Here is a 25,670-nt window from a genome sequence, read left to right as displayed (position 1 = left end):
CATCTAATTTCATATATACAACAGTTTCATAAAAATCACCATAATTTTTTATACTTCTGAGACAATACTGACCAGCAAGCTGCCAACTGTACATGTGGTTTCCTGGGAAACTACAATTTTTTTTTTCAAGAATTGTTGGATCACATCAAAACACTATTTCACCATAATACTCTACTTTGCTGTTGTCTCCAAAGTTGTGGTAACTCTGTTAATCATATATTGATTCTACTTGAAATATGATGGCTAATAGTGATGAAATTCCTAAGTGCTGACTGAAATGCAAAGTAATCCAGTTCAAGTGATACAAGAAAAATCAATGTGAAAAACAAATATCATTTTTAAATTTTATTTGTAGCTTAAAATGTAATGCCATACAATTTTAACAATCACTTAAAAAAGGATTCATTTTTGCTTAAAACAGAAACAAAACAGAAAGATATGAAATAAAATGCCATCTTCAAGTTTTCAAATCAATACTTAGAATACTAATATACATCTATATACATTGCAAGTATAGTGTATAAATATACTATGAGTAATATTGAATCAACAATAAACATCAAGTAGGTTTTTTAGGCACACGGCATAGAAAAATGCAGAATCTGCATAATTCTTGAGAGTGCTAAGTGACTCACACTTATGTCATTTTCACACATATTTCACACAAAATATACAACCATCATACACATGATCCTGAATATAACCTTTCATCCCAACATCAGTGCCTTCTTATTCTTTGATACTATTGCACTATACAGCAATCACATAAGAAAATATTTTGCAGTTTTCTTCAACTAATTGCCTGACAAGGTATCAATGCAACCAAAATAAGTACAGCCTATCTACACAAAACAGTCACAGGAATGTGCTGAGAGGCACCAACTTACAGAACTGTTCATTGTAATGCTGGGAGTTACCCTAAAGGCAAACTTATGCATTTTAAAGTGCGTCCACCATTTTTTGAATTGCAAATGCCATTACATCCAGAAATTATTAGTAACTGAGGTAACACCTGTTTTTGTAGAGAAAGAAATACTTGAAAAAATCACCAAAAGTGTTTTTAAAAATTCTGACAAACATGAACCTCAGTCCCTGTAACCTTTGTCTGCCACTCTTCCTGTGCGAATGTAAACTGGAGAATCCAAAGGAACACACCAGCTGAATTTACATACACTGTTAGTGTTAAAGATCACAGCCATGGGACACCTGAGATCGCCCTCTGATAAGTGAAACCTAAAGCTTCTCTCTTCATGAAGACAATGTTCAGTGATAGCAATTAACCAAAATAAACCCCACTGATCCAACACCCCCGCTCCCAGCTATAAGTCAGATTCGGGCAGATCTGGCATATCTGCCACATCTGCCATCAAATACCCTATTCCATATCGCCCGTTGGGAGCAGTGTCCAACATCGGTGATCCACTCTGTTTCCGATAAATATTTTTACCCAAATTTGGAGATGACATTTCGCTTGAATTTTCATGAATGAGGCTGGCATCATCTCCCTCTAAGTTTACAGGCTCCTTTAGTACCCTTCCTCTCTTATAGGCCACGGAGGCTAAATTACCGGAACTATTTTCCATAAGGTTGAAGCAACGGATGATGAAGACAGCCGGGATGGGGAGTAGTGCTAGGACTACCAGAGATATACAGATAACCATTGCCCACGTTGGATATCTCAGAAATTCCTTAGATGCCTGTTAACACCAAAATATGTATTAATAATCAATTTTCCCTGCAAGTATGGAAAAAAAATATTATATTTGTCTCAGGTTTGTAAGCAAAGAATTCGACCTGTTCTTGTGACTTACTATGTCCAATAGAATGGCTTGGAAGTGACATTAAGCAACTTCAAGGTTAGACCTTAAAGGCCTTGCAATCTCTGCTCGTTTCATAGAATGCTGCCATAAGTCATATTAGTTGGAAGAAGCCAAGAATAAAAAATTACAGAGACACTCTGGCTCTTCAAGTTTAATCAACTGCATGAGTTAGCTCAGGCAAGACCAAAAGAAGACTCATCCAGCTCACCCATAGCACCCAAGAAATAATAATCAGCATTGCTTTCAATTGTGACATGTAGGAGGTAGTTTGTTATTAAGCAATAGATACCTGTTACATATGCCATATTGACTTTCTGAAATCTAAATTTTATCACATTTCTGGGGTTTTGGTGAGGGATAACAGACTTGTTTATGCCTTGTCACGAATTCAGTTGTTATTATATAGAATTATTGACCGTAGAATAAAGGTCAGAAATACTTCTGAAAAATAAGCACTCTAACTTTATAACATCCCATGTATACATAATGGTTGCATTATGATATGGGTAATGCAGCCTGACGACAGAACTGAAATAGTCATTGCTAATATAAAATAGTTACAACAAAATATTACTTCAACAGTTGTTTACATCGTATCTATATGGTTGATGCATCTTTTCATCAGAAAATTGTATCTGGGATATGATTTAATACATTTGTAAGGGGAATATTCCTGGTGGTTTGAGCAATATGTTTTCTAGTTAAAGGCTGAATAATTATTGGTTCATCTATGTGGTGATATGAATAAAGCTACTTTAATGAGAACCAAATTAGTATTTGATGTAATCTACAATGTATAAAAATCTACAATGTATAAAAAAATCATACATATTTGGTAATGAACAAAACATAAATCTCAAGATTTTTGCATAAAAGCAACACCAGTCATTAAATAGTAAAATATACTGTGAAGAAAGCAAAAGGTAAAAACTTCCTTATTTTGCATTTTACCTTGTCTTTATTCCATGCATCATAGCCAGGAGGACTTAATATCATATTCACAGTAGAAATTATTAGCAGGGATAATAGCACTAGAGGAGTAATATATTTCCACAAATAGTAGTAATATCTGTAGGGAGCAAAGCCCATCATATCTCTTAGGTCTTCCATAAATCTAAATAAAAAGAAGGTAATTATTTCTCAATTTTATGTATTACCTTTTAAACGTGCATTAGACCAATGATTTGACAGGGAATTAGACATGATACCATATGACATTTGATACTTATCAAAAAGTTACACTGGAAGGTGACATAAATTAAGATCATATAAAGTAAAATGGAACTAGTTAAATACATACCGTAATTTTTATTTAGGTAAAGCACTCTTTAGCCAACTACTGAAATGTCTCCTTCTACTGATGACTTCCTACTCTATAAACACAACATCAGCAATACTTTATCAAATTTCAGTACAATGCAGGTTAGAACTTGTGGGTAGCTTGATAGAGTGTCCAGATGGCTGGTTTTGAAATTAAAGTCAGAGTTAAAGTCCTGGCTCTACAACTAATATAGTAAGTCCTTCTGTACAGGAGGGCACATTCTTCATGTGACATGGATGCTATTAGTTACCACAGAGTATTTTTATGAAGTTTAAGAATCAGTGCCTGTCAGACAGCCATTGCTACTATTGCTATCTAGTACATGACTACAAAATGGAAGTTCCCCTACCTGGAGCTTTTGACAGTAGTAAAAACATTCTCACAAAGCTTATTCAATGTCAATATGTTCCTCTCTGGGATGTGTAAGAGGGCTCTGGTCTTCATTCAACACATATTCCTACTTTACACAGACCTCTAATAAGCTTGATGATCTTATTGTTTTAGTCCATACGTGTTCACTAAAGACAGAAACTTAAAAAATAATTGGACAATACTTTGCCAAAAATGACTCCAGGAACATTTTTCTTCTGAGATTACTCTCCTGCTTCATCTCACCGCAAGTATATATGCCTCTCACACCAAGCAGGTACATAATTCAGAGGTTAGAGGCATCTAGTGAACTCAAATAATGACTCCATATAAATATGAAGTTTGTGTATTATCAAATGCCATATATATCTCAGAGCAGTATGTATATGGTGTCCCCAAAATGTATACACACACTTTGAATAATTATAAAGGCAGTGTTTATTAAAATACATTTTATTCTCAAAATTGAGCTATCAGCTATTAAACTGTGTATACATTTTGGGGGGACACCCTGTATTTTCCCAAAATTGGCCTGTTACACAAGGCATTATGTATCATAAAAAATGAAATTCCTCTCATGAAACAGGTCAGCAAAGTAATTAGGAGCATAGGCTGGGAGGTAAGCAGAAATGACTATGAGTCCCAGGTCTGCCTCCGGGCAGGTTTGATGAGCAAGTCACTTGGTATCTCACTGAGCCTGAGTTTTCTCATCTGTAAAACATAGATAACAATAACTCAAAACAATGAGGTTTGTGGAAAATAGCCACTAGATCTTGGACGTTTCTACTTGACAACCAGTATTAAATCAAAGCTCCAGGATCCTAGACTATATTACCATCTACACAATTCGATCTAATTACCTAATAGGAGAATATACTTTATTAAAATTGCTAAATAAAGAAGAGCCTTCAAAAGATTTTGTTTGTGGTATTTTCCCCTCTAATCATTTTTCTCCCCTTCTAAATTAAATAGATAATGTCAATTGGTGTTTCCAAAATAAAGATGAAAATATACTTACTTATCTGTGCCATAGACAAAGGATACAGCAATATTCTCAAAAATGACTACAATTAGAAGCGGCAGTGTAGCAGAGTAATCATCAAACATTGTAACAAAGTAATTTCCAGAGCGTTGCACAAATATCAGACCAATACAAAATGCCAGAAGACAACAGATAACTGGACAAAAGGAATAAATGAAAAATTAAGCCCTTATTCAGAATCAAGTATTTTAAGTTGTATTATGAATTACTATATTCAAAGTATAATTTTGTTTTCACTTTTATAACTTGTCAGTAATATGCATAGGCAATACCTTTCCTAATATTGTGGAACATTACACAGTGGTAGTAGTTACCGGGATTTAGCACACATTTAATATAAATTCATTGTTAGAGAGTAATACAACCATCTCCCCTAGTCTGTGCAAACTTACTTACCGAGCACAAATAATAAATGAGGTAAAACTGTGAAGATTTTAAAAGTATAAATCCCCATGCCTTTCTTCTCTTTTTTAAGAGCAAAGTGACCTTTTCCAGCAGAAAATTTTCATAGGTCATTCTTAATGTATTTTTAAAATATGTTTTTATTGATTTCAGAGAGGAGGGAGAGGGATAGGGAGATAGAAACATCAATGATGACAGAGAATCATTGATCTGCTGTCTCCTGTACACCCCAAACTGGGAATCAAGCCAACAACCCGGGCATGTGCCCTGACCGGGAATTCAACCATTGAGCCACGTTGACTGGGTGGTCATTCCTACTTTTAATAGCATTTTATAGTTTTGGAAGCTCTGAATTTCTGCATTAATAATGAGAGTAATGAAGCTTATAATAAAATTGTGATAAAATACATAGTGTTATATTTGACTGAAGTCTGGTTATTTTTAAAGCATAACTAAAAAAACTTAGCAGGCCTTGCCTTAGCACCAACCCAAATCTATATTTTGATATTGCTTAACAGATTAGTTGGGAATCTATACTAATAAGAGCCTAGGTCAGTGATGGCGAACCTATGACACGCGTGTCAAACTCATTTTCTGGTTGATTTTTCTTTGTTAAATGGCATTTAAATACATAAAATAAATATCAAATTATAAATCTTTGTGTTTTTTAAATATATTTTATTGATTTTTTAACAGAGAGGAAGGGAGATGGATAGAGAGTTAGAAACATCGATGAGAGAGAAACATCGATCATCTGCCTCCTGCACACCCCCCACTGGGGATATGCCCGCAACCCAGGTACATGGCCTTGACCGGAATCAAACCCAGAACCCTTCAGTCTGCAGGCCGATGCTCTATCCACTGAGCAAAACCGGTTATGGCTATAAATCTTTGTTTTACTATGGTTGCAAATATCAAAAAATTTCTATATGTGACACGGCACCAGAGTTAAGTTAGGGTTTTTCAAAATGCTGACACGCCGAGTTCAAAAGGTTCGCCATCACTGGCCTAGGTGGTTGTCACGCCCTCACGTCAGCACAAGATGGCCACCACAAGATGGCATCACAAGAGGGCCATGCGCACAGCAGAGATGGGGCCAGGCAGCTGCTCTGCACGGTGCGGCCTGGGGGTCCCGCAGCTCCATGAGGCATGGAGGATGCCGGTCCCAGTGTCTCTGCCGCCTCACGTGGAGGAGGCGGGTCATGGCAGGGAAGGGCAATTTTGGGCAATCAGGCCAGCAAGGGAGGGCAGTTGGGGGTGATCAGTCCAGCAAGGGAGGGCAGTTGGGGGTGATCAGGCCAGCAAGGGAGGGCAGTTGGGGGTGATCAGGCCAGCAAGGGAGGGCAGTTGGGGGTGATCAGGCCAGCAAGGGAGCAGTTAGGCATCGATCAAGCCGGCAGTGGAGCGGTTAGGGGGCGATCAGGTTGGCAGGCAGGCGAGTGGTTAGGAGCCAGCGGTCCTGGATTGTGAGAGAGATTGGGCCTAAACCAACAGCTGGACATCCCCCGAGGGGTCCCAGATAGGAAAGGGTGCAGGCCGGGCTGAGGGACAACTGTGTCGTCCCCCCCCCCCCCGCAGAAATTTCATGCACTGGGCCTCTAGTACAATTATAACAGAGTTGGGCAATCTGATTATCCAACTAAGAAGAACCACCTAAAAGAAATTTCTGCAGTAGAATCTGAAAAAGATACAGAAACTTCTGACCAATATAAAAACTTAGAGAAACTTCTGGAATCCATATAATATTACCATAGTTTTGTTTGACTTTTTATTCTCTCATGAACATTAGTAGAGAAACCGTCAAAAATAAAAGATGACTGTGTTCTAGTTGTCACCCAACTTTTAACAGAAGTGAGCAAAAGCAAAAGAAGGCGAGAACACAGAAATCCCTGGGTTTGAAGATGGGGTTTCCAACAGTGTCAACAGGTATGGGTCATATTAGGCCATCTCTGAAGCACTATGCTAGGGGTATGAGCTGCACCATACATAAACAAATTACATCTACACTAATAAAAGAGAAACATGGTAATTGGCGTACGACCGCTACCCTTTTCATTGGCTAATCAGCGAGATATGCAAATTAACTGTCAGCCAAGATGGCGGCCGGCAGCCAGGCAGCTTGAAACTAACATGAGGCTTGCTTGCCTCAGTGACGGAGGAAACCAACGTTCCCCGCCGGCCGCTGAAGTCCTCTGAGCCTGCAGTTTAAGAAACATAGTAACAAATACAGAAGCTAAACAAAACCCCAGAAACCAGCTTTCAGCCGGCTGGGATCTCAGAGCTGGAGTTGATACAGAGTTTCGAGAACCAAAACAAACCAGATACCTGCTTTCAAGAGCGGAGGATAAGAGCTGGAGCCTCAGAGCTAAAGCTGGCCCAGAATAACAAAAAAAGAAAAAAGAAAAAAAGGAGCAGTTGGGAGCTTCCGTCCCAGCCTGAAAACAGCCCTCAGCCCCTCAGCCAGACTGGCCAGGCACCCCAGTGGGGACCCCCACCCTGATCCAGAACACCCTTCAGGGCAAACCAGCCAACCCCACCCATGCACCAGACCTCTATTCTATATAGTAAAAGGGTAATATGCCTCCCAGCACTGGGATCAGCGGAGCTGAGAGGCCTTCGGCATCAGGATCAGCGTGACAGGGGGCAGCGCCAAAACCCCCAGATCGCCCTGAGGCTCTGTGTGTGACAGGGGGCGGGGCCACAACCTCCCTATCTGCCTTGCTCTGTTCGTGACAGGTGAAGGCGCCCCAACCCCCTGATCGGCCCTGCTCTGTGGGTGATAGAGGGCAGCACCCCAACCACCCCCCCCCCCACGGGCCCTGCTCTGTGTGTGATGGGGTAGAGCCATAACCTCCCCATCGGCCCTGCCGTGAGTGTGACAGTGGTGGCTCCCCAACCCCCTGATCCGCCCTGCTCTGTGTGTGACAGGGGGCAGTGTGCCAACTCCCCTATTGGCCCTACTCCGTGAGTGACAGGGGGGAGCTCCTCAACCCCCTGATGGGCCCTGCTCTGTGCGTGACAGGGGGCAGCGCCCCAACCCCCTGATTGGCCCTGCTCTGTGCGTGACAGGGGGTGGCGTCACAACCTCCCCATCGACTTTGCCTTGAGTGTGACAGGGGGCAGTTCCCCAACCCCCCAATCAGCCCTACCCTGAGCATGACTGAAGGTGGCATTGCAACCTCCCAACCCACCCTGCTCTGTGCATGACAGGGGGCGGGACCACAACCTCCTTATCTGCCCTGCTTTGTTCGTGACAGGGGAAGGCGCCCCAACCCCCTGATCGCCCTGCGGCTCTGTGTGTTACAGGTTGCAGCGCCCCAACCCCCCCCCCAACCCCCCCCACCCCCCCCACCCCCCCCCCCCCCCACACACACACACACACGGGCCCTGCTCTGTGTGTGACGAGGTAGAGCCATAACCTCCCCATCAGCCCTGCCCTGAGTGTGACAGTGGCGGCGCCCCAACCCCCTGATCCGCCTTGCTCTGTTCGTAACACGGCGTGGTGCAGCAACCTCCCCATCGACCCTGCCTTGAGTGTGACAGGGGACGGTGCCCCAACCACCCAATCGGCCCTACCCTGAGTGTGACTGGGGGTGACATCGCAACCTTCCGATCCGCCCTGCTCTGTGCATGACAGAGGGTGGCACCCCAACTCCCCAATCAGCCCTGCTCTGAGCCCGACCAGGGGCTGCACCTAGGGATTGGGCCTGCCCTCTGCCACCCGGGAGCAGGCCTAAGCCAGCAGGTCATTATCTCCCTATGGATCCTAGACTGCGAGAGGGCATAGGCCGGGCTGAGGGACCCCCCCTCCCCACCCCCCCGAGTGCACAAATTTTTGTGTACTGGGCCTCTAGTTTACACATAAAATATTACTAAAATCTTTCAGAGCTAAACACAGAGCCTTGGGGAGCTTGTGCGCCACTGCCCAGCATTCAAGATCACCTACATTGTTTTTAGCCAATTTATTTTTGCATCACTTCCCAACACTGTTCTTGCATGCTGGTCTGGTTGGCTTCCTCACTGTTCTCTTTAGCTCTGCATGTGCTACATCCTCTGACCTGTGAAAAGACCTCTCCTCTTTCAAATTCAACTTCCACCTCTTTCATTGTCAGTTCAAGTATATACTTAGATGACTTTTGTTTCTTCTTAATTTGTATGACATGTAAAGTCTCTATTATGCTATCTTTAAGTATATTACATGGTACAAGTCTTTTATCTACCCAGATTGCTTTTAATTAACAATACAATTGTTTTTTTTGGAGAAGGGGCTTGCCTATATCTTTGTTTCTCAGTTATAATTTCTCATATCTTTTATATCCTTCAAATGCAGTTCAAAACTGGTACTTTACTAAGTGCTTGCAGATTGGCTTATTAACAAGCATCGATATTGATAAGTTGTTTTATTTGCTTTCCTACTAGAACTATGAACTACTAGTAGACCACAACTTCTTTTACACTAGAAATTTGGATTTATCAATTTCAGCAAATTTGGGAAAAGAATTTGAGGTCTGAGCCACCTTACTATAGTTAATTATTTGACTTGTATACAAATTAATACATGAAAAATCTATGACTTTATTCTAGTGACAGTAATTCATGATGAAATTACTATTAATTAAGAGCATTGTAAAAATAATCACCAATAGTAAGATGTATTAAGTCTATCATTTGCAATTATACATTACATAGTTATATGATTATACAGTTATATAAAAAAATAACATATTAGCAATACATATTTACAAATAGACATTAATAAAACCCCAAACAACACCAAGAGTAAAATGGCCTGTATCAGTCAATGGAAAGTCAAGTACATAAAAACTCACCAGTAACCAATTCTTTGCTCACTTTGAAACTGTCCACCACAGGTGTGATGATCCCTTCGATGAATCCAAACATGCTGCTGAGGCCTAGATTTATCAGCATGAGGAAGAACAACACTGACCATAAGGGAGCCACAGGGAAATGTGTCATCGCTTCTGTAAAGGCAATGAAAGCTAAACCAATTCCCTGAACCTCCTGTGAGAGAGACAGAATAACAACATGAATACAGAGCAATTTTAAGTGATGACTACATACATCAGTTACAAAGAAGAGAAACTCTGAATAATGCCTTGAGAGACTGGAAATAAACAAGCAGAATCACATTGTCTCCTAAGAAACTATGCCTTTCAACTAACAAGTTGATTGTGTTATCTCATAAAGAAAACAAATAAACCAGAATTTAAAAACAACAAAACACCTTTAAAGGGTAAGGTTGTCTTTCCTTACAGGATTCAAGATTTTTATATTAATGACTAAAGGCCAGGTGCACAAACTTGTGCATGTGTGGGATCCCTCAGCCTGGCCAGCGATTGGGGCCAATTGGGTCTTTCTTGCCCAGTCTCAATCCGGGCCAATGGGAGCTGGCCAGCTGGGGAGGAACACAGGAAGGCTCCAGGGCAGAGGTGGGCAAACTTTTTGACTCGAGGGCCACAATGGGTTCTTAAACTGGACCAGAGGGCCGGAACAAAAGCATGGATGGAGTGTTTGTGTGAACTAATATAAATTCAAAGTAAACATCATTACATAAAAGGGTACGGTCTTTTTTTTTTTTTAGTTTTATTCATTTCAAACGGGCCGGATCCGGCCCGCGGGCCGTAGTTTGCCCACGGCTGCTCCAGGGCGTGTCCGGCCCTTCTTACCCAGTCCTGATCGGCTGGACCCCAGCAGAAAGCTAACCTTACGGGTTGGAGCGTCTGCCTCCTGGTGGTCAGTACGCATCATAGCAACTGGTCTACATTTGGTAGAACAATTGGTCAGACACTTAGCATATTAGATATATATATGTGTGTATATATATATATATATATATATATATATATATATATGGTTTTATCCATAATTATCTGCATATGATTCTTTTTTTTTATGTTCAGACCTATCCTGACATGTACATCTGTCTAACCAGCTCTGTAACAGTTCCCCCCATGTCAGCCCTTGGATGCCTGGCTCAAGGAAGATTGGAAGCAGGGTCCTAGCAGAAAATCACTAGGAGTGAATAGGGGATTTGAAAGGGTGGGTCAGATCAAGCCTGAGACCTCATGTCAGCAGGGCACAGAGGACCAAGGACCACAGTAGCCCTCCCCCCCAAAGCTACATGCTCTGTGAGAGAGGGCTGCATGAGATCAGGAAGCGACATAATCATGCCCCAGGAGGCCCTGATCCTGCAGCCATGAGTGCCCTTCACTCTGCTGAACAAGGAGGATATTATTTTTTTGTTTGTTTTTACATAATTCTTTATTGTTGGAAGTATTACATATGTCCCACTTTTTCCCCCATTGACCCCCTCCAGCCCACCCAGTCCGACCCCCAGCCTTCACCACTTATTGTCTGTGTCCCCGGGTTATGCATATATGCATACAAGGTCTTTGGTTGATTACTTCCCACCCACCCACCCTCCCCTACCTTCCCTTCCAGATTCTGCACTCTGTTCCATGCTTCTATGTCTCTGGATCCACTTCGTTCAGTTTATTTTGTTATTTAGATTCCACGTATGAGTGAGATCATGCTGCACATGATACTTTATGTTTAGTCTCAAGTATCTTAAATCAAGTGATTAATGGCTAATTTCTCTATGACATTTTATTTTTGACAATACAGGGAAAAGGTGGTAAGCAATACAAGAATATTAGTGTTCACCTATTTTATATTTATTAAAATACATTACACTGGTTAAGAAAAAGAAATTAATCATAACTTGTTGAACACAATTATTAAAATGGCCAAAAATTATTAATGTACAAAAATAGTCATGCAATATGTGATAATCATGATACAATTTTTATATTAAATATTATACCAGGAAAGGTATCATACTGATTTGATTTTATATGATGAAAATCACTTCATTTATATTCATATTTTAAATTACTGTGGATTAATCAATGAAATTGCTTTTAAAAGTAAAGAAAACCTTTTGTTAAGTTGTATGAGTTCCCTGTAAATGCTGGAGATTAAACCCTTACCGGTGATAACATTGGCAAATATGTTCTCCCATGCAGTGGGCTTTCTTATTGTTTTGTTGATGGTTTCTTTTACTGTGCAAAAGCTTTTTATTTTGATGTAGTCCCATTTGTTTTTTTCTCTTTAGTTTCCATTGCCCTAGGAGCAGTATCAGTGAAGAAATTGCTTTGGCATATGTCTGAGATTTTGCTGCCTGTGGATTCCTCTAGTATTTTTATGGTTTCCCATGTTATGTCTAAGTCCTTTATCCATTTTGAGTTTATTTTTGTGTATGGTGTAAGTTGGTGGCCTAGTTTCATTTTTTTGCATGCGTTTATAGGGAACTCATACAACTTAACAAAAGGAAGATAAAGAACTCAATAAAAAAAAAATGGGCAACGTACCTAAATAGATACTTTTTGAAAGAAGACAGAAGAAAGGTCAAGAGACATATGAAAACATGCTCAAAGTCACTAATTATACGAGAGATGCAAATCAAAACAACAATGAGGTACCATCTCACACCTGTCAGAATGGCTATCATCAACAAATCAACAAAAGACAAGTGCTGGCGAGGATGCGGAGAAAAAGGAACCCTCTTGCACTGCTGGTGGGAATGCAAACTGGTGCAGTCACTGTGGAGAACAGTATGGAGTTTCCTCAAAAAACTAAAAATGGAACTCCCATTTGACCCAGTGATCCCACTTCTAGGATTATATCCCAAGAAACTAGAAACACCAATTAGAAAGGATATATGCACCCCTATGTTCATAGAAGCACAATTCACCATAGTTAAGATTTAGAAACAGCCTAAGTGCCCATTAGTAGATGAGTGGATTAAACAATGGTGGTACATCTACACAATGGAATACTACGCTGCGGTAAAAAAGGAGTTCTTACCATTTGCAACAGCATGGATGGAACTGGAGAGCATTATGCTAAGTGAAATAAGCCAGTCAGAGAAAGATAAATATCACATGATCTCACTCATTTATGGAATATAATGAACAACATAAACTGATGATCTCACTCATTTATGGAATATAATGAACAACATAAACTGATGAACAAAAACAGATCCAGAGACAGAGAAACATCGATCAGACCGTCAAACCTCAGAGAGAAGGTAGGGTAGGGAAGGGGTAAGGGGGAGAGATCAACTAAAGGACTTATATGCTAGCATATAGGCCTAACCAATGGACACAGACAACAGGGGGGTGAGGGCATGAGTTGTGGGGATGAGGGGGTAATGTGGGGATAAGGACACATATGTAATAACTTAATCAATAAAGAAATTTAAAAAAAAATAAAGGAAAGGAAACCTTTAATGATTTAAGAAAGTTGTCTTCTGAAATAAAGAATGTGAATTTTAAAACTGTAACAGTCATTTTCCTAACCAAAAATGTCTTCTGGAGAATGAATCTTTTAACTGAATAATACCTATTTTATTGCTTAAACATAGCTACTAACTTTATTTAGCTCATCTTCAACTTTACAGGAACAAAGATGAAGAGCAGGAAACTCCTCCCCTTTCACTCTTTTAATGATATCATAAACTTCGTGATAAGCTTCTGCGGTAATAGTTGAAAACTTGGTGTGAGGGGGAATAATGGCCTGAGGAATGTTGCCCATTTTCAACAATTTTTGAATCATTATAGCATTTCTGAAAAACAGAACAACATGTTAATGAACACTTAAGAGTTTGGGGGGTTTAATTTCTCTATAATTCTGCCATCAAATGCTAAAGGAAATTAATACTCATACTCTTCAATGCATTTCTTATTTAGGACGTTTGCTTTGAAGCCCAGAACTGCAAACACCACCAGTGTGGCCAAGATAGAAGTAAAAAAATTGACTAAGGGCACCAGTACAGCATCAAACTGGCAGTTATTGTCTCTCTTGTTGTAACTTGAAAAGGCGATGACACCACCAAATCCCAGATCGAGGGCAAAGAACACCTGAGTAGCCGCGTCTCTCCAGGCTTGGGGTTCCAGCATTTTTTCAAGCTGTTTAAAATGAAACATAACAGAAATCAGCTTCAAAGTAATAGTTCAGAATAATCTGCATGGAATTAGTTGTATTGATTAAATATATCATCATAATATTTAAATCAGGGGGATAATCTGTTCTTAATTAGAAATAATAGTTTTTTCATTTGAAAATGAAACAAGGAATATGAACAAGAAATACTGTAGACGGTCAAGCTTACAGAGGGAGATGTTACGTACACAGAGATTTTCTATCTACGTGGGAATTTTTAAATACTTTAAGACAAATCATCAAAGGACTATTTAAAAGAGAAGTGAACTATTTTCAATTACTTCCTATTTATGTCTTTGTTTTCTTTCCAAAGCAAAATAAATCAATTATCAGTAAAAGTTAAATAATTACTTAACTAAAACTCTGTTTTGTGTTTTCTGGTGGAAGTCTAATAGTCAAAGCAGATATTAATCATGAGTATGGTAGAATTAAACTATTTGTATTTTGCATATCCACATATGTGTTAATTCATATATTATTCATTCATTCCTATAGACTTTCCTGAAAGCCTTCTTTTTCATAATTAGAGAAATGCACCTACAGGGGTGGGCAAAAGTAGACTCACAGTTGTGAGTATGCAAAACAGAGTTTAATCTTGTGTCATTATTTATTATTGTATTAATTATTTGTCTTATTATTATTATTGCTATTATTTCAGATCCCTATTTATGATTTACCTTTTAAGTAATGATGGCTGGTAAATTAAACCTACTTTTGCCCACACCTCATATCATATCTAAGACCCTTTCAGATCCAAAGTTCTAAAGTTCTGAATCTGTGCTGAACATGTATTTCAAGTAACTCTGCTTTACTTCTTAAATAATTATCAAACCTTTCAAATGGAACAACTAATATTAGGTATATGTGTCAAAGACCACAATAAATAGTTAAGTTGGATTTCAGTAACAGTAGTGTTTTTAACTGGCATTTTGTCTTTTTTTTTTTTTTTTTACAATTGTGATGAAACTACATTTCATGGGAGCAATGCCAAATACAGGTAAGAACATGAAATCCACAGACAGTTTCAGATACTGATTCTGCCACTTAATAATCCAAATAGTCTAAATAGTGCCCCCTAGGGTAAGTGGCCAGTCCTTTCTGTTTCTGCTTCCCCAGCTGAATCATGGGAGTAATAAGACACAACTTGCCACATTGCCTACCACACTCGCACTGTTCAAAAACTGCTAACATATATAGACGACAGTGGCAGGCACATTGATGAGCACTTTATATATATAATCTGATTTAATCTTTGCAATAATCCATGAAATTGTTGCTGCTATTATCTACATCTTTGAAAGGTTAAGGAACCTGCCTAAGGTTGCACAGCAGTTCTAGGGTAGAACAGAAATGTGAACACACTCAGAGATGACAAAATCCATGGTTCTCTCAAATATTAGAATTTATTGTTCAATTCATTTACTTATTATTATTGAAATGTATGACTTTTTCATAACATAATAATTATTATACTTATAATGTATGTATAATTAACTGAGATAGGCATATTGTTTATTGACCATTGTTATCTTAACTAATTCTGTGTTGATCTACTACTACTACAATCAACTGCCTATCTCCACTTCACCCACTAGGTGGCAGAAAGCACTTATTTACTAAGGACATTATTCAGATTGCTATACTTCTAATTCAGGAACTAAATCTCCATTCACAGTTTAGGGAATATTTCATGTGTTTAGGTACTTTTCCCTTATATAAGCAATGTAAATTAAAAGTAATTAACACCTTCGTATTGTTATTATATCAACTATCACACCGTATAGTGAACTAATACAGAATCTTATCTAGTCAATGAAAAGTGAGCTGAATAAAGAATTAACTATATTTTAAGTGATCTGTAGACCTGGTTTAGAATGTTAATAATGCTGCAGATTTGAATATAGGGGCCATGCAAAAAGTGCCATAACAAAGGGTTTAAACTCCAAAATATCTATTTAAATCAAATATTGAGAATTATGTCTCAAGCAATTGCCAACTTAGAAAAAGGTGGTATGCCAGAAAGTCATACCAAAGCTAGTTAGTTGTTTTAAACTTAAAACACTTTTCTTTTTTAATATTATAAATAATGTTGGTCATTAAGTTATGTCCCATTTGAAGGTGATTTGCATTATAATGTAGCTAAAACTGATGAATCTTAACTAGTTACTCAGTGAAGTGTCCCAACAATGATAAATGTTAAACAGGACTTATGAACCACTCAAGAACACCAGACACCAATGTCAATATTTTTGCTACGAGAGAATGAATACCAGATTAGAACCAGATACCTCAAAAACACAGCCCCTGGTACACAGGATCAAAGCAGCTACCAGCAGTGACAAATAATTCTTGGGAAGCTAGTATCTTCTGCCCAAGTCTCACACCATGATCATTCTTCAAGTAACTTCCTATTGCTGACCTAAATTTGAAATTGTCTGCCTTAAATAGTATTAGCAAAGTAATAGTGAGGTATAAGTTCATTTCATGACTAACCAAATAAATATGCATCCCAAAACTTGGTTTTCTTTCCTGTCAAATCAAAATACCTGGTCCACAAAGATTGCTGTGCGTGGTCAATGTGCCCAGCATTGAGTTCAGCACTAAACTGAATGGCAGAGCATACTGAAGTTCTGAGCCTTTTATGAAATCAAATGAGAATTTTCCTAAAATGTACATTTATTTACAAAAGTTACAGAACTTCTCAAACTCACCAAGTAAATATTATTTTAGAAAGTACAAAATTTCAAAACAAAAAAAGATTGATTTTCTCTGAGAAGGGATTTAACCTGGGTCCATGGATTTTATATGTTTTGTCCACCTCCTGACACAATAAGAAAAATGAATATGTTCTCTGGTAAGAAGTTCCTATTATTGTCTTTTTAAAAGGGATCCATGACACAAAATGTTAAGAACCCACTGAAATAGAAGGAGAAAAATAAAGACTGAAAAGTTCTAAAATATACAAGTATAAAAATTGGAAGTCAATTTAATATAACAGAGAAATCGTAAAGTTTCAATAGTGACAGCCTTAATCTAGAACTAAAATGGGACATTTAAAATTGGAGCTAGATAGAGATAATTAAAGACATATAAAAACTCTGGTTTATCTAGGCTAGATAACGTAACAGCTATACTTTGAAAGCCTGACGTATATATGTTAGGACAATTATCTCTGGAATCAAACTGTGGGAAAATTTTAACAACAAATATAATGATATCAAGATCATAAGCCTTAAATAGAAACAAAGTACATACCTGAGGGGTAAACAGGTGGCGGATGCCATAAATTGAACCTTCTAGAAAGAGTGATCTGACTAGGAAACATATAAGTATCACATATGGAGACAGAGAACTAAAATACACAATCTGCAAAGAAAAAAAACAAAAATAGGTGAGACACATATATTCTTTTTTATAGTTCAGATTGTGTTCTGTTCTATAATTTGACACTTACTATTTTTATATGGTTAATAAAATGATTAATAACTTGTATAGCCATCTGAAAATGGCTTATTAGTCTTGATTTTATGACTTATTTAAGATCTTGTTTGAGATGTACTAAGACATAAGAAAGTTCTATTTAATCTCCTTTACAATAGTCCAGAGATATTGTGTAATTTGAATAGTGTTGATTCATTATAGTTTATAAAATAAACAATATTTAAGAGAAATAAATGGGCACTAATTCCCTAAAAAATTCTTACTTTATTGTTTTAGGTTAAAAAAAAAAGTCTTTTTTTTTTTTTTTCATTAACCAAACTTTCCTTATGATTCTGTCTAGCTTCTGGACTGGAGAGTGGTCCCATTTAAATCCCCCAAGGAACTTAAATAACCATCGGCTTCAGAAGCTTTGCTTTAAGTTAAGCAAATGTTTTTTACAGAAAAATAATGTCCTATCCAGACATTTACTGCCTCCTTGACATCTCCAAGGGAAAGCCTACTAAGTCCCTAAAATATTTCAGATTCAGAAGGTAACTTCTCAGTTTCCCCCAGACCCATCCTCACTCATCTCCATCTCAGTAAATGGCCCACCATCCATCCAGTTGGGCTGAAGTTAAAGGTTCAGAAGTAGTCCTGCACTTTTTGTAATATTTTCCTAACTGGTTTCAGGTGTTTAACCAGAGATGACTTGGATTAGCTCATTCCCTGCTTAACATATCCCAGGGACTTTGAATACAGTTGAAATAAAATCCCAATTCTTCCCTCGGACCTGCACAGCCTTACACCAGAGCCCTATTTGCCCGTCCCACCACTCACTTCCCACTGAACTCTAGTCCCACAGGCCCTTGTTACCTGTCCTAAGACTAAGCGCTTCAACTTAGGGCCAGAGCAGGGCTGCACTCAGCTCCCGTATCTGCACAGGAGTTTTCTCCTTGCTATTTATGTCTCAGCTTTATCTGTTCCAGGAAGTCTGCTTAGACCAATCTAAAGCAGCTGTGCTTTCTTCCATCTAATATCACTAACTGCCCTCCCCTGTGTCCCATTTACCCTGTGTGACATTATCTTGTTTTGTTTATTTACAGGACTCAGCATTGTTGAAATTATGTTTGTTTTGTTTTGTTTTTTGGTTTGTTTTATGTTTGCTTGTTAATTTCCAGTCTCTCCTACTTGAATGTAAACTCTGTGAGGTCAGGGGCCTTTTCTCTCCTGTTCACTATCATATCCCAAACACCTAATACAATTGCTGGCACATAGTAGGTATACAATATGTATCTGTGGAGGGAAGGAATGGAGGGAGGGTGGGAAGAATGGAGGAGAAACCTGTGTAGGGCAAGTAAGAAATATTGAATCCAGTAATACCTATAGACAAACAGCATACATATCAATATTATAATTTACACTTCTATTGTTCTATCCACTGTTATTTAATTGCATTTATTTTTATTTTTAAATGGTATGTATTATTTTTAGTAATTGAATTTAATTGTACTTATATTTAAATGCATGGGGAACACCCTAAGAAAAAATTATCTACACTAATAAAAGGGTAATATGCTAATTAGACCGGGCATCTTCTGGACATCCTTCTGGACAAAGCCACGGTGCCAGGGGCCAAGGTAGAGGCAGTTAGGGGGTGATCAGGTTGCCAGGGGAGCAGTTAGGGGGCAGCCAGGCTGGCAGGGGAATAGTTAGGTGGCAACCAGGCTGGCAAGCAGAGGCAGTTAGGGGCGATCAGGCAGGCAGGCAGGCGAGCAGTTAGGAGCCAGCAGTCCCAGATTGCAAGGGGGATGTCTGACTGCCGGTTTAGGCCTGCAGGGATCAGGCCTAAACCAGCAGTCAGACATCCCCAGAGTGGTCCCAGATTGGAGATGGTGCAGGACGGGCTGAGGTACACCCTTCCCTGTGCTCAAATTGTATGCACCAGGCCTCTAGTCTATAATAATAGAAGCATAATATGCTAACTAGACTGGACAGCTGAACAACCTTCTGAATGTCATTCCGGACATCCTTTCAATGAAGCCACAGTGGCGGGGGCCAAGGCACAGGTGGTTAGGGACAATTAGGCTGGTAGGCAGAGAAGTTAGGGGAGATCAGGCAGGCAGGCAGATGCAGTTAGGGGCGATCAGGCAGGCAGGTGAGCAGTTGGGAGCGATCAGGAAGGCAGGCAGATGAGCAATTAGGGGCAATCAGGCAGGCAGGCAGAGTGGTTAGGGGTGATCAGGCAGGTGGGCAGGCAAGCAATTAGGAGCCAGCAGTCCCAGATTTTGAGAGGGATGTCCAACTGCCCATAGGGATTGGGCCTAAATGGCAGTCGGACATCCCTGAGGGGTCCTGGATTGCCGGAGGGTGCAGGCCAGGCTGAGAGACCCCTCTCCCATGCACAAATTTTGGGAGTGCAAAATAAAGTCCGTGCACCAGGACTCTAGTACTATATAATAAAAGGCTAATATGCAAATCGACCAAACGGCAGAATGGCCAGTCGCTATGATGAGCACTGACCAGCAGGAGGCAGAAGCTCAACACAGGAGCTGCCCCTGTTGGTCAGTGTGCTCCCACAGGGGGACACCGCTCAGCCAGAAGCCAGACTCACAGCTGGCGAGGGCAGCAGCAGTGGCGGGAGCCTCTCCGGACTCTGTGGCAGCATTAAGGACCCCTTGGGGTCCCGGACTGGAGAGGTCCCAGGCCAGGCTGAGGGACCGCCCCCCTCAGTGCACAAATGTCATGCACCAGGCCTTTAGTTATGAATAAAATCCCAACATACTTAAAATCAATATTTTAATTTAATTATCTATATATATATAAAAGCCTAAGTGGCCAAACAACCGGTCAACTGGTCGCTATGATGCACACTGACCACCAGAGGGTCAGTGCACTCCCACAGCAGGAGCACTACTCAGCTGACTGATGGGTGCCAGATGCTGTGCCCATGGCTGGCGAGTGCAGCTGCGGTGGTGTGAGCCTCTCCCACTTCCATGGCAGCGCTACCACATGGTGGCAGTGGCAAGCACAGCGGGGCCGAGATGAGCTGGAGCAGCATGGCGCCTGGCCTGGGCTTAGACTCCTCTCCTGCCACCTATTGCTTTGTGCATTACTACATCCATTGGGGGATGTCGGACTGCCAGTTTCGGCCCCTCAGCCAGCCCTGTGGGGATTGGGCCAAAACTGGCAGTCTGACATCCTCCAAGGGGTCCCGGATTACAAGAGGCTGCAGGCAAGGCTGAGGGACCGTATTGGTGCATGAATCCGTGCACTGAGCCTCTAGTTTTTAATAAAACATAATTTTATAATCATTTAAAATTGGTTTAATTCCTTAATTACTTGAGATCAGAATGTCTTCAGATGGAGTACTTTTTATTCTTCTTATTGCCTACTTTTAGTATTCTTTAAATTTTCCAGTTTATGTATCTACTTAAATAGTCTTGATCTCACTTGAATTAAAGCTATTCTTTTTTATGATTCTCCTTCACAAATCTTGATGCTAGCCAGAAGTAAGAATTTACTTTGTATAGGAGGGTTTTTTTTATAACAGAACTCAAATTTCCTGCCTCATAGATGACTTACTTTCATTAATACGACTTACTTTAAAAGTGAAAATGAAGGCTACACAATAAAGTAGCCTGAATAGGTTATGGTTTTTCCAATAACTGTGACATATTATCAGCATGTTCTTAATATAACTTCAAATTAGAGACTAAGAGAAGAAATGACTCTTCCTGTACTTTTATTTGTCCAGGCTAATCACACCCATAATAAGTCCCTCTTGCCCATGTTCCATAACCAACTCATCAAGCAAAATTATTGATTCTACCACTGAATTCACACATATATCTAATTGTTTCCAACCTTACTGATGTGTCACCATTAAAATAATTTCCTGGTTACCCAACCTCCAGATTTTCCCTTCATTCCTGAAATCCATCATCTACACTAGAATGATCACTCTAAAGTAAAGATTTGAAGGTGTCAATGAATAGCTAAAGATCCTCAAATGGTCTACATTGTTTGGTATGTAACAGCCAATCATTCTAACAGTCCATCTACTGTTAGAATGTAAGTCAACTTACATTTCAAGTTTCATCTCCCAAAAGCTGCACAAGTTGTATGTAAAAGTCATAAAGATGTGTGTACTCAGCAATCCTTGGGCTTTGTACATGCTATTTTCCATGCATCCATTATTTTTTCTCCTCAAACACATCTAGCCCCAAAGTTACCTTCTCTATGAAAACTTACCCCAGATCCATGTTAATTTCAGTGACTACCTCTAAATTTTAAATTTTTTTATTTGTTGATTTGAAAGAGAGACAGAGAGAAAGAGAGACAGAGAGAAAGAGAGAGAGAGAGAGATCAATTTGTTGTTCAACTTATTTATGCAGTCATTCATTGATTTTTTTAAAAAAAAATACTTATTGGTTTTAAAGAGTGAGAGATCATGTTTTGTTGTTCCACATATTTATGCATTCATTGATTGATTCTTGTATGTACCCTGACAGGGATTGAACCCACAACCCTGACGTATTGGGATAACATTCTTAACCAACTGAGCTACCCAGCCATAGCCCATAGTGCATTTTTTATATACCTCTATTACTGCATTTATTCTGCTGTAATTATCTATCTCACCCATTAAATAATGGGTTCCATGAGGACAAAACTGTGCCCTATTCATATTTTCATATTTGTTAATTCCTAACATATAGTAAATACTCAAAAAATGTACAGAATTTATACAAAGTTAAGTTTTCCCTTATGCATACATTCCATAAAAATTAAACTCATCTTTATTCTGAAATATTTTTAAAACTAGAAACTAATTATATTGTCAGACCATTTCAATTTTCATTTACTAGTTCAACAAGTATTTGAGTTCTTAAAGATCCTGATTTGGATTCAATGAAAAGACTCTAGCATAGCTTCCTAAAATGAACAATAAAACTTTATATTTAGCCCTGGCCAGTTTGGCTCCGTGGATAGAGTGTTGACCTGTAGACCAAAGGGTCCCAGATTTGATTCCGGTCAAGGGCAATCGGTCCAACATGCAGGAGGCAGAGGATCGATGATTCCCTCTCATCATTGATGTCTCTATCTCTCTCTTCCTCTCCCTTCCTCTCTGAAATCATTAAAAATATATTTTAAAAAATTATATTTAATGTGACACGGAGAAAAATAATGACCAAAAATTTAAACATGTAAGTAGTATTAAGTAGGTCACAGGTAAAACACACACACACCAAAATATTAATTATTAAATTCTGAGATTTAAGATGAATCCGAAGCCAGCTCTTTACAGAGGTGTCCAGATGAATGTCAACATACAGTTAAATAAGTTCAATTAATTGGTTCAATTTGGTGTCTTCTAGCATTTGAGTTTTTAAACTCAAATTATTTCCTTAATCATATGGGTATAATCTTATCATACCAAATAGATACCTACTATTATTAAAAATAGGTTCATCTACCTCTCTATATGTAAAAGTCTACACATTCTCCTTACAACACTTTATTTTATTCATTGCTAAATGAAATTATTTTTCAAATATGTTTATTGTCTCCCTCTGCCACTAGACTGGACATTTCATGAGGGAAGGTGCTTCGTCTGCCTTGTTCATCCCTCCATCTTCAGAGCAAGGTCAGTGCCTGACATACAGTAGGTGCTCAGTCGATATATATGTATTAAATGATTTGATGAATGACTGACTACCTGTCCAGAAAATAAACACTTTTAAGAACTGAGAAATGGAACAGTGAAATGTTTCTTTGGCTAATTTTAAGACCCTCTGGATCTTGACAACTGGAATGCCTTTCAGTAAGAGATTAGTTTATCAACACATTGTCTGAAAATATTTCCATTCCACCAAACCACTGAAGACCATAAAACATACGAAATAGTTTTGTTAGTTTTTTTTTTTAATATTAAAATACTTATTATAAACACACTTTGAGAAAGTCATTTTCTTTGAGGACTTTATAGCCAATTCTGGCCATTTGTTCTCCTTAAACATGTTAATTTTGCAGGAAAATTAGGTTTTGTAAAACCACTAGAGGCCCAGTACACAAAAATCCCTCATCCCAGCCTGTGCCCTCTTACAGTCTGGGACCCCTAGGGAAATGACCATGTGCAGGCTTAGGCCCGCTTCCTGGGGGATTGGGCCTAAGCTGGCTGTCAGACATCCCTCTGGCAGCCTGGGAGCCCTTGGGGGATGTCTACTTGCCAGCGGGGAGCAGGCCTAAGCTGCAGTCGGACATCCTTAGCACTGCTGAGGAGGCTGGAGAGGCTCCCACCATCACCACTGTACTGGCAGCTGTCAGTCTGGCTTGTGGCTGAGCAGAGCTGCCCCTGTGGGAGTACACTGACCACCATGGGGCCGCTCCTGCATTGAGCATCTGCCCCCTGGTGGTCAGTGTGTGCCATAGTGACCAGTCATTACCAGTCGCTCTGCTGTTAGGGTCAATTTGCATATTACCCTTTAATTATATAGGAGTGCCTGGCCAGCCTGGGTGAGGGGCTGATGGCTGTTTGCAGGCTGGCCACAGCACCTTCAGTGTGCAGTTCCCACTGGGGTGCCTGGCCAGCCTGGGTGAGGGGCTGAGGGCCATTTTCAGGCTGGCCACAGCCCCTTCGGGGGGGAGGTCCTGCTGGGGTGCCTGGCCAGTCTGGGTGAGTGGCTGATGGCAGTTTGCAGGCTGACCAAGCCCCCAGCGGGGACCCTCACCCCATGAGGGTGTAGCCAGCCTGAGTGAGTGGCTGATGGCTGTTTGCAGGCTGGTCACAGCCCCTTCAGGGTGGGGGGTCCTGCTGGGGTGCCTGGCCAGTCTAGTTGAGGGGCTGAGGGCCGTTTTCAGGCTGGCTAAGCTCCCCAGCAGGGACCCTCATCCCATGAGAGTGTGGCCATCCTGGGTGAGGGGCTGATAGCTGTTTGCAGGCTGGCCATGGCCCCCAGCCACCTAAGCTCCCAGTGGAGGCTGGCTGGAAGCAAGTATCTGGAATTTATTTGTCTTCTATAATTGAAACTTTGTGGCCATGAGCGGAGGCAACAGCCAGCTCAGGGTAGGCGGGAAGCTTGGCTTCTTCCATCGCACAGGCAACCAAGCCTCCTGCTTGCTCCAGCTCTGTGACTGCTGGCCGCCATCTTGGTTGGGTTAATTTGCATATAATCGCTCTGCTTGGCTGGTGGGCATGGCTTGGGGCATAGCAAAGGTATGGTCAATTAGCATCTTTGTCTTTTATTAGTGTAGATATGAATCACCTGACTGATAGAAAGATTTACACATGCTAATGTACACCAAGTCCTTAGCATAGTAGTAGGAAATAATGGCAAAGTAGTACTGGCCAAAAAGTATTAACTTAGAATTAGAAGAAAAATTAGAACTTCTCATTTGCATACTTCATCTTGGGGCAGGTATCCCCTTAACAGAGACCATAACAAAGGGACATGCTCACACTCACTGAGAGAACTCGTTTCCTTGTTATCAGGCTTGATTCCTGAAAAGTCTTCCTTTATTTGAGGATGTATCACTACCCCACCATTCTCCGTAATTCACACTATTTGACCATAGTTCTGTTCTCTGTAGCACGGATTAAGCCTTATTCTTCTTTTTATTCAGCGAGGTGAAGATTGGGATCACAGGGTTGAAATTTCTCTCCACAATACAGGGAGAAATAAAGATTTCAGTGAAATTCAGTATTACAGGCATGGATCAGCTGAGGTGTGCCTACTGGCCCAAAGGAGACTGACATTATCATACTCTTCTTTTATCTCATGAAATTTCTAGTCAGTCCTTGTGGTGTGTGTGTGTGTGTGTGTGTGTGTGTGTGTGTGTTGACAAAGCCTAATGCAAGTTGACTCACATTCTTCTTTTAACTGCTAAATTCTCTAAATGGTATTTTCATATACTACCTTTAAACCATATTGCCCATAAATTATGTTTCTCTATCCTGTACTTGTGTGATTATTTATTTGGAGGCTCTTTTTGTTTCACAGGCAAACAGAGAGCATTATATTTATCCCTGGCACACATTTCTCTATTAAGTTTAACTTGTTTCAGACTGAGGAATTATAACAATTTCAATTTTCATATCTTTGCTCAAATTACAGCTTTTTCCTCATCTGTGACTACTGAATTCTTTATTCAAATATTGCCCCAAAGCCACTGAAACCTTCTAATTTAAATAATAAATTATATATGATATGTAAGTTTATGCTAAAATTTTCTAAAGTTATATTGTATGAATAAGAAAAATAACCACAAA

The 25,670-nt window shown here is 39.8% G+C and overlaps 1 protein-coding gene across 2 annotated transcripts in view; it reads right to left on the bottom strand.

Moving 5' to 3' along the window:
- Positions 1 to 313: 313 nt before the first annotated feature.
- The window catches only part of SLC6A15 (solute carrier family 6 member 15), a 45,087-nt gene continuing 19,730 nt past the window's right edge, over positions 314 to 25,670 (bottom strand). For both annotated transcript variants that reach the window (XM_081084169.1, XM_081084168.1), the window contains 7 exons: positions 17,237 to 17,347; positions 13,706 to 13,947; positions 13,412 to 13,604; positions 9,784 to 9,976; positions 4,529 to 4,688; positions 2,772 to 2,934; positions 314 to 1,697 (listed from right to left, as the gene is read on the bottom strand). In XM_081084169.1, the coding sequence (XP_080940295.1) occupies positions 1,320 to 1,697; positions 2,772 to 2,934; positions 4,529 to 4,688; positions 9,784 to 9,976; positions 13,412 to 13,604; positions 13,706 to 13,947; positions 17,237 to 17,347 (1,440 nt within the window). In that variant the 3' untranslated portion in view covers positions 314 to 1,319. The remainder of the gene's footprint in view (positions 1,698 to 2,771; positions 2,935 to 4,528; positions 4,689 to 9,783; positions 9,977 to 13,411; positions 13,605 to 13,705; positions 13,948 to 17,236; positions 17,348 to 25,670) is intronic.

Source organism: Myotis nattereri (genome assembly GCF_964212035.1).
Source record: "Myotis nattereri genome assembly, chromosome: 2".
In the NCBI taxonomy this organism is placed as follows: domain Eukaryota; kingdom Metazoa; phylum Chordata; class Mammalia; order Chiroptera; family Vespertilionidae; genus Myotis; species Myotis nattereri.
Note: the sequence above shows the minus strand (reverse complement) of the source record. Positions and strands in the feature narration are given on the sequence as shown.